At 34.2% G+C, this 14318-nt stretch overlaps 1 protein-coding gene across 4 annotated transcripts in view; it reads left to right on the forward strand.

Moving 5' to 3' along the window:
• LOC149775165 (sodium- and chloride-dependent GABA transporter ine-like) overlaps positions 1-14318 on the forward strand; it is a 120315-nt gene that overhangs the window by 39080 nt on the left and 66917 nt on the right. For all 4 annotated transcript variants that reach the window (XM_089943429.1, XM_089943430.1, XM_089943431.1 and 1 more), the window contains exons 3-5: positions 5381-5515; positions 10506-10755; positions 11574-11706. In XM_089943429.1, coding sequence (XP_089799555.1) covers positions 5381-5515; positions 10506-10755; positions 11574-11706 — 518 coding nt within the window. The remainder of the gene's footprint in view (positions 1-5380; positions 5516-10505; positions 10756-11573; positions 11707-14318) is intronic.

Here is a 14318-nt window from a genome sequence, read left to right on the forward strand (position 1 = left end):
GTATTATAATTAGTATCATGGCCATCCCATGCATAATGTATTATAATTAATGTCATATGGCCAGCCCATGCATAATGTATTATAATTAATGTCATATGGCCATCCCATGCATAATGTATTATAATTAGTATCATGGCCATCCCATGCATAATGTATTATAATTAATGTCATATGGCCATCCCATGCATAATGTATTACAATTAATGTCATATGGCCATCCCATGCATAATGTATTATAATTAATGTCATATGGCCATCCCATGCATAATGTATTACAATTAATGTCATATGGCCATCCCATGCATAATGTATTATAATTAATGTCATATGGCCATCCCATGCATAAAGTATTATAATTAATGTCATATGGCCATCCCATGCATAATGTATTATAATTAATGTCATATGGCCATCCCATGCATAAAGTATTATAATTAATGTCATATGGCCATCCCATGCATAATGTATTATAATTAATGTCATATGGCCATCCCATGCATAATGTATTATAATTAATGTCATATGGCCATCCCATGCATAATGTATTATAATTAATGTCATATGACCATCCCATGCATAATGTATTATAATTAGTATCATGGCCATCCCATGCATAATGTATTATAATTAATGTCATATGGCCATCCCATGCATAATGTATTGTACTTAATATAATACAGCCATCCCATGCATAATGTATTATAATTAATGTCATATGGCCATCCCATGCATAATGTATTATAATTAATGTCATATGGCCATCCCATGCATAATGTATTATAATTAATGTCATATGGCCATCCCATGCATAATGTATTATAATTAATGTCATATGGCCATCCCATGCATAATGTATTATAATTAATGTCATATGACCATCCCATGCATAATGTATTATAATTAGTATCATGGCCATCCCATGCATAATGTATTATAATTAATGTCATATGGCCATCCCATGCATAATGTATTGTACTTAATATAATACAGCCATCCCATGCATAATGTATTATAATTAATGTCATATGGCCATCCCATGCATAAAGTATTGTAATTAATGTCATATGGCCATCCCATGCATAAAGTATTATAATTAATGTCATATGGCCATCCCATGCATAATGTATTATAATTAATGTCATATGGCCATCCCATGCATAATGTATTATAATTAATGTCATATGGCCATCCCATGCATAATGTATTATAATTAATGTCATATGACCATCCCATGCATAATGTATTATAATTAGTATCATGGCCATCCCATGCATAATGTATTATAATTAATGTCATATGGCCATCCCATGCATAATGTATTGTACTTAATATAATACAGCCATCCCATGCATAATGTATTATAATTAATGTCATATGGCCATCCCATGCATAAAGTATTGTAATTAATGTCATATGGCCATCCCATGCATAAAGTATTATAATTAATGTCATATGGCCATCCCATGCATAATGTATTATAATTAATGTCATATGACCATCCCATGCATAATGTATTATAATTAATGTCATATGGCCATCCCATGCATAATGTATTATAATTAATGTCATATGGCCATCCCATGCATAATGTATTATAATTAATGTCATATGGCCATCCCATGCATAATGTATTGTACTTAATATAATACAGCCATCCCATGCATAATGTATTATAATTAATGTCATATGGCCATCCCATGCATAATGTATTATAATTAATGTCATATGGCCATCCCATGCATAATGTATTATAATTAATGTCATATGACCATCCCATGCATAATGTATTATAATTAGTATCATGGCCATCCCATGCATAATGTATTATAATTAATGTCATATGGCCATCCCATGCATAATGTATTGTACTTAATATAATACAGCCATCCCATGCATAATGTATTATAATTAATGTCATATGGCCATCCCATGCATAATGTATTGTACTTAATATAATACAGCCATCCCATGCATAATGTATTATAATTAATGTCAGATGGCCATCCCATGCATAATGTATTATAATTAATGTCATATGGCCAGCTCATGCATAGACCGCTCCAGTGGTCTAGTGGTTAGAGCATCCGCCTTGGACGCAGGAGTTTGTGGGTTTGATCCCCAGCCGAGTCATACAAAGACTTACACAAATGATACTAGCATGTGCCTTGCTTGGCACTCAGCATTAAGAGGTTAGTGTTAGGACTGGTCGGCCTGGTGTAGGATAATGTGTCTGGGTGGGACATTGTGCTACATATCTGCAGCATGATGCTAGACATCACTATTAACTGCCACACTGCAGACATCATAGTGTTATGACTGAACTTTTTTTAAAAAGCTGCATTAAATATCCAAATCACACACGCCATCCCATGCACATAGTATTGTAATTAATGTCAAATGACCATCCCGTGCATAATGTATTGTAATTAATGTCAAATGGCCATCCTGTGCATAATGTAATTAATGTCATACGGCCATCCCATGCATAATGTATCGCAATTAATGTCAAATGGCCATCCCATGCATAATGTATTGTAATTAATGTCAAATGGCCACCCCATGCATAATGTATTGTAATTAATGTCATATGGCCATCCCATGCATAATGTATTGTAATTAATGTCATATGGCCATCCCATGCATAATGTATTGTACTTAATATAATACAGCCATCCCATGCATAATGTATTGTAATTAATGTCATATGGCCATCCCATGCATAATGTATTGTGCTTAATATAATATGGCCATCCCATGCATAATGTATTGTAATTAATGTCATATGGCCATCCCATGCATAATGTATTGTAATTAATGTCATATGGACATCCCATGCATAATGTATTGTACTTAATATAATATGGCCATCCCATGCATAATGTATTGTAATTAATATAATATGGCCATCCCATGCATAATGTATTGTAATTAATGTCATATGGACATCCCATGCATAATGTATTGTACTTAATATAATACAGCCATCCCATGCATAATGTATTGTAATTAATGTCATATGGACATCCCATGCATAATGTATTGTAATTAATGTCATATGGCCATCCCATGCATAATGTATTATAATTAGTATGATATGGCCATCCCATGCATAATATATTGTACTTAATATGATATGGCCATCCCATGCATAATGTATTGTAATTAATGTCATGTGGCCATCCCATGCATAATGTATTGTAATTAATGTCATATGGACATCCCATGCATAATGTATTGTAATTAATGTCATATGGACATCCCATGCATAATGTATTGTACTTAATATAATACAGCCATCCCATGCATAATGTATTGTAATTAATGTCATATGGCCATCCCATGCATAATGTATTGTAACTAATGTCATATGGACATCCCATGCATAATGTATTGTAATTAATGTCATATGGACATCCGATGCATAATGTATTATAATTAGTATGATATGGCCATCCCATGCATAATGTATTGTACTTAAATGTCATATGGCCATCCCATGCATAGTGTATTGTACTTAATATAATATGGCCATCCCATGCATAATGTATTGTAATTAATGTCATATGGCCATCCCATGCATAATGTATTGTAATTAATGTCATATGGCCATCCCATGCATAATGTATTGTACTTAATATAATATGGCCATCCCATGCATAATGTATTGTAATTAATATAATATGGCCATCCCATGCATAATGTATTGTAATTAATGTCATATGGACATCCCATGCATAATGTATTGTACTTAATATAATACAGCCATCCCATGCATAATGTATTGTAATTAATATAATATGGCCATCCCATGCATAATGTATTGTAATTAATGTCATATGGCCATCCCATGCATAATGTATTATGATTAGTATGATATGGCCATCCCATGCATAATGTATTGTAATTAATATAATATGGCCATCCCATGCATAATGTATTGTAATTAATATAATATGGCCATCCCATGCATAATGTATTGTAATTAATATAATATGGCCATCCCATGCATAATGTATTGTATTGTAATTAATGTCATATGGCCATCCCATGCATAATGTATTGTACTTAATATAATATGGCCATCCCATGCATAATGTATTGTACTTAATATGATATGTCCATCCCATGCATAATGTATTGTACTTAATATATGTCCATCCCATGCATAATGTATTGTACTTAATATGATATGGCCATCCCATGCATAATATATTGTACTTAATATGATATGTCCATCCCATGCATAATGTATTGTACTTAATATGATATGTCCATCCCATGCATAATGTATTGTAATTAATGTCATATGGCCATCCCATGCATAATATATTGTACTTAATATAATACAGCCATCCCATGCATAATGTATTGTAATTAATGTCATATGGCCATCCCATGCATAATATATTGTACTTAATATGATATGTCCATCCCATGCATAATGTATTGTACTTAATATGATATGTCCATCCCATGCATAATGTATTGTAATTAATGTCATATGGCCATCCCATGCATAATATATTGTACTTAATATAATACAGCCATCCCATGCATAATGTATTGTAATTAATGTCATATGGCCATCCCATGCATAATATATTGTACTTAATATGATATGTCCATCCCATGCATAATGTATTGTACTTAATATGATATGTCCATCCCATGCATAATGTATTATAATTAGAATGATATGGCCATCCCATGCATAATGTATTGTATCTATTATACATAGACTAGGGTGATTAAAGATTTAATAATACTGAGTTTTAGAACTTAATGAAATTATAAGGCTTGCTTCTTAATTAAGGTCATAATACCTGTTGTTTACAGGTTTTATATGGTGTATGTTTTGTTTGACTCAAACACCTTTCTCACGTGAAGTCATCTTCTTGTTATTAATGTCGTTTGGCTGTCTGTTACACCAAAATGATTAATAACCATGTCATGTGGGTAGTTGGCCAAGGGGATAACTGACATGTGGGTGGGGTGGGAATTTACCAGGGGGTGATTTGCTGGGGGTCTAATTGTCCTGCCACCCATCAGCAGTAACTGGTGGTACTTTATTTAATCATGTTAATATGAATAAAAAATGAGAGTTGAAATGTCTAGAGCTGCAGGGCATGGCTCACTGGCTAGCTTAATGTTCTTCCCATCAGAAGTGTACTGATCTGAATTCTGCACTGAAATACCTGAGTCGGCTGCCAAGATGTGTTCCTGGGTAAGGCATTGTATGTTAACATGATTGACAAGAAATAACCTTTTAAGTGTTTATGTACCAGTTATCTGCCTTGATGAATTTGCATTCAGCAATTTTAAGTTTGAAAAATGTTATGATCTGTTATTTTAATACATACTTTTATTCTCTCTGTTTCAGGAGCTTTCTTGATCCCCTATTTCATCATGCTGGTTTTGTGCGGGGTTCCCCTATTGTTTATGGAATTGGCAGTGGGTCAATACACCAAACAGGGGCCAGTAGGGGCTCTTAACAAGATCTGTCCACTGTTCAAAGGTTAGTTAACTTATATTCTAAGCACAATGAAGAGGCAGGTGTTACTTGTGCAACTCAGGTAGTCAGCTAGACATTTGCACTGAACTACTCCCATTTACTTGCTTTGGCTGAGAAAGGCTGACTTAAAAAGTATACTTTGCAAGTTTAACATAGAACATATCACTACGTATAGTGTGACCCCACTATAACACAGTAGTTGGGAGCCATAGAACCCAGCCATGTTAGAGACCGAACTGTGTTATAAGCAGCCAGGTCAGTTAGATGAAGAAAATGATGCATGTACCCAAAACAGTTTGTGGGGGGGGGGTAGGTGATAAATTCAGGGGGTAAAATATGTGCTTCATCGGCACAGTTACCATCTTAAATCGATGCATATTAAATGAGAGCAGTGAAAACAGAGAAGGCATATATAATAGTTTACTTTATTTAGAGAACCAAAAATTGGTACATGTACATGAATACTGTTTATATATACATATCTAATGTATAGCATGAATAGAGTATCAACACCATGTACTCACCCGCAAACCTCATCATATACAATGAATCCACAATACAAGTGATTCCATCAAAAATATGCACACATGGAGATTTATAATATTCAATAATTTTGTCACAGGCAATATTGGTCTGAATTCAGTGGAAAAACATAGCACAATCACGTAATGAATGACGAAGCACCTTTTAATTTTCAGTACGTCCCAAGTCAGTAAAAAGTTAGTTTGCATCTAAAGCCGCTGTTGGTAGTGTTTGTAACCATAAACTTTTTCCCTGCAAAAAGGAAACTTTCACGACACAGTAAACATGCTCGAGTCACATTGGAAAATATAAAATTCCATCAGATTCCATTACTTTTATTTAAGTTTGGTATTGACTTCCTTTGAAGAAAAGTTCTTTGTTTTTTATTGAAGATTGTAGTCAGCTTTCTTTGAAGGGTGCATGCGTTATTGAAGTCACCGCTTAAGGACAGCTTTGGATAACCAAACAAATGCCCATTTCTTATTGTGGCGGCAACATCAAATAATTGTATTGCATGATTGAGACTGATTTTTTTTCCAACTGCTGAGTACATTTTCATAACAATAGGTGCTTCAAAGGTAGTCTGTTTCCTTTGAAATTTCAGCAAACTATTTTATCTGGGTACATTTTTATAAAGGAATTGGCTGTCATTTGGTTTATTCTAGTTACTGGATGTTGAATAAACCAATAAGTAAGATGTGTTTTTTTTTTACATTTGTGGTAGCAGCATGATGCTGCCTTCCACGCATGCATCAGAAATTTAACAAAGGGTCAAAGGATGATAGAGATGCAGGTGTTCTGGTCTGATCACAGCGATTATTACAGAAAATGTGAGTGTTCTGAAGGATTTAATTCTGAGTGAAAAGAAGAGGAATTTTACTTACCATCCACATACACATATCAGTCTATGTAAATATATTAATTACTAGCTAGTGGCCGAAAATCCGACAAAAGATAGATTACGAGAAATGTCAACAACAAATTAGCAGATATTTCACAACATACAGTACTCATGCTAGATGTCAAGATAAGCGGATTATGAAATAACAATGCACTGTTAAGATGGTTTGTCAATATGGACAAAGAATTTGTTTTTGTAGCAATAGTTAATTTTCAGTGCAGTTTATATCCAGTTTGCGGCTTCCTGTCATGGGACCTCTGAATTTCTCCACTCCAAACCATTGGTTGTATATACAAGTTTAAACAGCCAACAAAAACTGTTTACGCATTATTTTTCGTAATTTTAAGAAGAAAAAAATATTTTTTCATGTACAAGAAAAATACATATACAATTTCAGGAGCCATGCCACGATCGTCTTGTATTATTCATATGCAGTCTCTTCCCCAAAATGATAATAAACTTTTTACGTTTTTTCGTACTTTTAAGAAATAGTTTTATTTTCATGTACTAGAAAACTACATGTATATGAAATTTTGGGAGCCACATCATGACCATGTTATGTCCGAATTCGTGTTATAACAGAGCGTGCTATAGCGGGGTCATGATGTATCAGACGGGATCAGTTATAAGTATTTGAGTGAAAGGTATTTGGACCAGCAGTGGAAAATTGCTTATTTATTAGTCCATTCCATTTATGTGCTTCCCATGTTTTGATCATGTAGGAACAGTGTTCAAATTTGAACAACTTAATTTTGATTGAATGCGGTGGCTTGCTGCCACATCCATGAAATTCACAGATCCAAGACACAAAAATATGTGCTTGATATGCCAAGGTGTAGATAGGTTTATCATATTGGAAGCCTAGCGAAGATGAAGAAATGACTGACTTGTCTAACAGGGTGATAGACTTATCATTTACATTAAGGATATCATCTCTTTCAAACAATGATATGATCTTGAAGAAATTGGTATGGAAATAATTTGACTAGAAATAAGACATAATGTCCAAAAACCATTTGTATTAAGCTGTGTATATAGACCACCAAACAATGACAGTGCTTGATCTACTGTATTTCAAAATAAGCTTAAAATAAAGAAATCAGTTCAGTAGGTGACTTCATTGATAATTTGCTTTATGATAACAATCAAAGCTGGATTAAAACCATGAATTCCCTGTATTATCAACAGCTAGTTCATGTACCCACTAGGATAACAGAGATATCTGAAACACTGGTTGATCGTATTTATACTAACAATGCTGACAATATTATAGAGGTTGCAGTTTCCCAATATTCCACAAGTGATCATTATCCTATATGCTTTACAAGACAAAAAGTAAAACTTGTCATCACAGATATATCAAGTATCAAACAATGAAAAGGTTAAGTCACAAATATTCCTTAAAGAACTGAAAGATATCCCTTGGTCAGTAATTGAATCTCTTGATGCTCTTTACATCTGGATATATAAGTTTACTGACACCCAGAATACTCATGCTTCTTTTAGTCATGCAACAAAATCAACCAAACTGGATTACACATGATATACTGAATGCAATTAACATGAGGGATATATTTCATAAATTATAAAATATTAAATTTTAGACACTGGAAAACATTCAGTGACTTGAGGGGTAAATCTGCCAGTAATCTGTCATTTACATGTATTGGTGATGAAAACTATCCAACAAGAAGCTCTTGAAATTGCAAATGCACAGAATAATTACTTTGTGAATATAAGCAAAAGACTCACAGCTCATAAAAGATTCTCCAGTGAAGTAAGTTTTGAATTCATTTTAAATGAATCTGACAAACTTGATGTTAGAACAGCTTCAGGTCTAGAAATTATAAATGCTAAATTCCTAAAACTCTAGTTGCTAATGCGTACAACTTCAATCTAAGTATTTCCACAGGTATCTTTCCAGACAGGCTAAATCTGGCCAAAGTAACTCCAGTACATAAGAAGAGAGATCAGATGTTAGAAAGACATGTTTGTAATGAATTTATGAACTGCATGTACCTGGAATCATTTAATTCACAACAGTCAGCCTTCCATGAAGGTCATTCATGCCAGACTGCACTAACTAGAATGGTAGATGATTGGTTAACAGTAAAAGATCAAGGTGACCTTGTAGGTATAATATTTTTTGACCTTACAAAGGCTTTTGACCTTGTAATTCACAAAATCCTGCTGGAAAAGCTCAGCATATATCAAGTGAACCATGAAAGTTTAACTTGCCTTCAAACCTGACTTGAAGGCAGACAAGAATAAGTTTCTATTTTAAATAAACTTTCAGAGAAGAAACTGATAAAGTCGGGTGTTTCACAAGGGTCAGTTCTTGGACCATTACTCTTTCTGCTGTAAGTGGCCCCGAGTATCCGAGTGGTCTAAAGCACTCTCCACTACAGATCACTATGTATAGCCTATCGTGTGCTGAAAAATAGTATTAAACCCCACAACAACAACAACAACAACAACTTTTGCTGTATATCAATGATGATATTTCATATCACAGAGCTATCCACCATCAGCATGTTTGCAGATGATACAACATTATTTAACAATGAGATTAACACTAAATTAAATAAACATTTCGTAAAATAAAATAATTTCTGTGAACACAATGGTATGAAGATAAATGCATCCAAATCAAAAAGCCATGATCATCAGTATTCGAACTGAGTAAAAACTGAGAAAATGACTTCATAATAATGATTAAAGGAGTGCAACAGTCTGAAATGAAAAACTACTTGGTATCAGAATAAACCATATTTTGTGCTGGAAATGCAATTTGATCAGGTCATTAAAAAAGTTAACTCACTTCCTTATCTCTTAAATGGAATGAAATCTGATTCCCTTAAGAATAGAGAAAGATGTTCTACAATGCATATATCATGCATACCTAGAATATTTTTCTATCTGGGGTAATAGTGGAACAGAAAATCAGGATAGATTACTGAAATTTCAAAAAAGAGCAGACAGAGTTATTCCTTATGCTGATTTAGATTCACCGTCAACAAATGTAAATATTATGCCAAATTTCACAACTTTGACAATATTTTTTGATCACACATTCAAATACTTTAGTTGGTCATATAGAGGAAACTGCTTGACAAGTGATAGCAAATCACTAAATTTGGGTAGACATCAAGTGTTCCTTATAGCTCCAGAATTAAAAATGGCAGAAAGTGAATGACTCCAGCTTTGTGCTGTCTCGAGCCCAAACATGAAACTAACATTTTTCCCCATGGTATGCGTTAATGGATGGCTTATTATTAAGTATGGACTTGCCATGGGTAAAACAGGATAACCTGCAGTTGGTATCCATCACATGGATGAAATATATTAAGGACCAGTGGTTATCCAAGTCATCTAATGGTTGAAATAGGGTAAGTAACAGAGGGTATCCAAACAATCTCATGGGTGAAATAGATAACTAGCAGTTGGTATCCTAAACCATTTCATGGGTGAAATAGGGTAGTGGGTGTCCATGCCATCAGATGCCTTCTTGAACTATTAGTCATCTGTGACAATAAATAAAATAAAATAAATGTTTTGTATTTGTAACAGGTGCAGGCCTTGCTACAGTTGTGATTTCATTTCTCTTCACAACTTACTACAATGTCATCATTACCTGGGCCTTCTACTATTTGTTCAGCTCCTTTGTTTCTGTGTTGCCATGGTCAGATTGCAGCAACACCTGGAACTCGGATCGCTGTTGGGATGGCAGAAACAAGACATTTACAGATCCTGCCACCAACTTCACTATTTTGGGTGTTAAGCCTAACAAATCTTTGTCTCCCACTGAAGATTTCTTTGAGTATGTCCTTTTCTTCCTTTGTTGTATCAAATGTATAAACTTTGAATACATACATTCTAATAAATTTACGAATGTTCTCAATGATTGTTCTGGGTTCAGAGACTTCTAAAAATGGTAGAAGCAGCTGCCTCACTCATCATTAATAGGTTAGTGTTAGGACTGGTTGGCAGATTGACAATATTAGACTGAAATCAGCCTGGCATAAGGCCCCATTTTGCATAAATTGTGTTAATCTGTTCCATTACAATGTCTCATAAAGCATCATGCCAATCTAGATTACTTGGTCAGCTGCTCTTCAGGTGAATGATCTCAAGATTTAGAGTCCATTGGGGCATTTGAAAATGATCTCAAGATTTAGAGTCCATTGGGGCATTTGAAAATGATCTCAAGATTTAGAGTCCATTGGGGCATTTGAAAATGATCTCAAGATTTAGAGTCTATTGGGGCATTTGAAAATGATCTCAAGATTTAGAGTCCATTGGGGCATTTGAAAATGATCTCAAGATTTAGAGTCCATTGGGGCATTTGAAAATGATCTCAAGATTTAGAGTCCATTGGGGCATTTGAAAATGATCTCAAGATTTAGAGTCCATTTGGGGCATTTGAAAATGATCTCAAGATTTAGAGTCCATTGGGGCATTTGAAAATGATCTCAAGATTTAGAGTCCATTGGGGCATTTGAAAAACATGAGCCCTCTGATGAAGGCTTTTAAAAAAATGTAAAATATTCAAGTTCTAAACCATCATTGTCATTGCCACAGATTCAAGGATTTTGAGGAATTATTTTTAGTTGTCTCTTGAAACGCTTCTTTTTCCAGACGACGGCTTCTGGAGAAAACCTCAGGGATTGATGAAGCTGGAGTTCTGAAATGGGATCTGGCACTTATTTTGTTGATGTGTTGGATTATTGTTTATTTTTGTATCTGGAAGGGGCCAAAGTCAACTGGCAAGGTAAGATGATAATGCTGTATTTCTTGTTAACGTCCAACTCCATGAAATTGATTGAGCCCTATATTAATTGCATTGTCTGTTAGTCCACCAGCAGTTACATTTCGGCCCACAAATAGGAATAATAATAATAATATACATGTGACAAAACTGAGATATCAGCTTAGGACAGATCAGAAGATTTACAGAATTTTGTCTGAGTTCTGACATCATGCCAGAATGATTTCGTTTGATCAGATTTTTAGCATGTTAATGGCCAGAATTGCCAAGTATTGAATAAAAATTTCCTTTTTTCCTGGATTATATTTGTGGTAGTTGTCTTTATTGATCTCAGCAATACCATTACTGGATCCGTGTTTCTTCTGGAGACAGCCTTGCTTTTCATTTGGATAGAAAGTGTCCTTAAATGAAAAAGACCAAAAAATTTAAATTGTTTCCTGCTTGTGGGTAGATTTAGGATGATGACTAGCTGCTAGAACTTCTCAGGATTGTTGCTGTCTGGGTCAAATATGGTAAGTTCTTCTTAAAATCTACTTTACAGGAGTGGCAGATTGGATATTCTTGTCCTTTGAACTTAATTTCAACAACTGAAATTCTTGTTTTCTTCCATTATTGAACTTCATGTGATATTTTGCTTCATTAGATTTTGGTGTTTTAATATCTGCTTAGATGTCTTGAAAAACTTAAAATACCAAAAATCAAACCCACCTGTTTTGTACCATTAGCACTTTTTATTAATGACTAATCCAACTACAATCCATTAACCTGTTTTGTACCATTAGCACTTTTTATTAATGACTAATCCAACTACAATCCATTAACCTGTTTTGTACCATTAGCACTTTTTATTAATGACTAATCCAACTACAATCCATTAACCTGTTTTGTACCATTAGCACTTTTTATTAATGACTAATCCAACTACAATCCATTAACATCTTTAATCCTTTTGAATTTCTTCTGATTACACAATAGTATAATCCATGTCAACAAAAACTAAAAACACCAAAGCCAAACTGTCTCGGCTAAAAGAATCCAAATAAAGTTTATTGTTTCATGCTGCTTGAGCTCTTGACTAATCTAGCCATAATCAATAATCGATTAGCATCTTTAATTCTTTCTGAATTACTACATAGTATAATCCAATGATTACAATTTGGTTGTTGTCAGTTGAATTTGCAGTCAAAATGGCATGCTTGCTTAAGTCAGTTCACAGTCATGTAATCATATGAAGTCTTTACCATAAATATATTACGTTGGAGGCAAGGTGTGAAAAAAAAAAAAAATATTCTAGAATTATTTGATAGTTATTTTGAGTATACGGGAGAATTCAGTGAGTGATGGGAGGGAAGGAAGACAGCCCTGATCTTAGCAGGAAAATCCTCCTGTCCAGGAGGTTCACATGTATCTGAATAATTGTGCTTTAATTGAATTTGGTATTTAGCTTTATGCTGATGATTTTCAGTTATGTAAACTTTTACAGGAATCATTGGAACCTGTTGGCAGAGTTGACTCCTATTGCAAGAGTCATTGGTTTGATACCCAACCAGGTCAGGCTGAGTTAGCTGCTTTGGTGTTTCCAATTTGGCTCTGATTTCCTTGGCATGATGTAGCCAGTATAGTGTTAAAGTGCCATTCCAACTAAAATAGCCAAAAAACCACACGCATAAACAAACCTAACTTTGGTTTCTGCAAGATAATATTACCAAGAATGGGCAGATTTCATTCAGATCAGTACTGAACTTTATGTTCATAATTCTAAAATGAGTTACTTCTGAAGTTCATCATACCACTTTAGCATATGTTATATTTGTAATTCTTGAATGCATTCCAAAGTTCCTTAGAGTTCCCAGTTAGAGGAGCTATGGTCTCTGAGTACTCCTGTCAAAAGACTCATGGGATTTCAAGTAAATTTGAATACTTCTGTTGAAAGACTCATGGGATTTCAAGTGAATTTGAATACTCCTGTCAAAAGACTCATGGGATTTCAAGTAAATTTGAATACTCCTGTAGAAAGACTCATGGGATTTCAAGTAAATTTGAATACTCCTGTCAAAAGACTCATGGGATTTCAAGTAAATTTGAATACTCCTGTATAAAGACTCATGGGATTTCAAGTATCTTTGAGTACTCTGGTAGAAAGACTCATGTGATATCAAGTAAATTTGGCAATCACCTGTTGAGACCCTGAGTGAGTTTGATTTCCAGTATTCCCTGTCACCATATAAAGAAGTTAGGCCTGATTGGCTGACCTTGCTACCACTCTGGAGTCCAGATTTTGGAACTCATTTTGATCAGACTTAGAGTATGTGCCTATATCAACAAGATCTAGAATTGTTTAATAATGAATGAGATCCACACATAATAATGAGGTGATTTTGCATCTGATTGAGTTTTGGTAATGAGATAAATCCACACATGTTAATAATATATAACCTTTTTTCTGAAATTGTTATCACTCTGGAGGCCATATTTGTGATCTGATTTAGATCAGGCTTCCTTTTCCAGTAAGTTCATGACCATTTAATTTCCTGTTCATGACCATTTAGTTTCCTGGTAGTTCATGACCATTTAGTTTCCATTTAGTTCATGACCATTTAGTTTCCTGTTCATGA

The sequence above is a fragment of the Sinohyriopsis cumingii genome, chromosome 19, assembly GCF_028554795.1.
Source record: "Sinohyriopsis cumingii isolate HCF-2022 chromosome 19, ASM2855479v2, whole genome shotgun sequence".
Lineage (NCBI taxonomy): Eukaryota > Metazoa > Mollusca > Bivalvia > Unionida > Unionidae > Sinohyriopsis > Sinohyriopsis cumingii.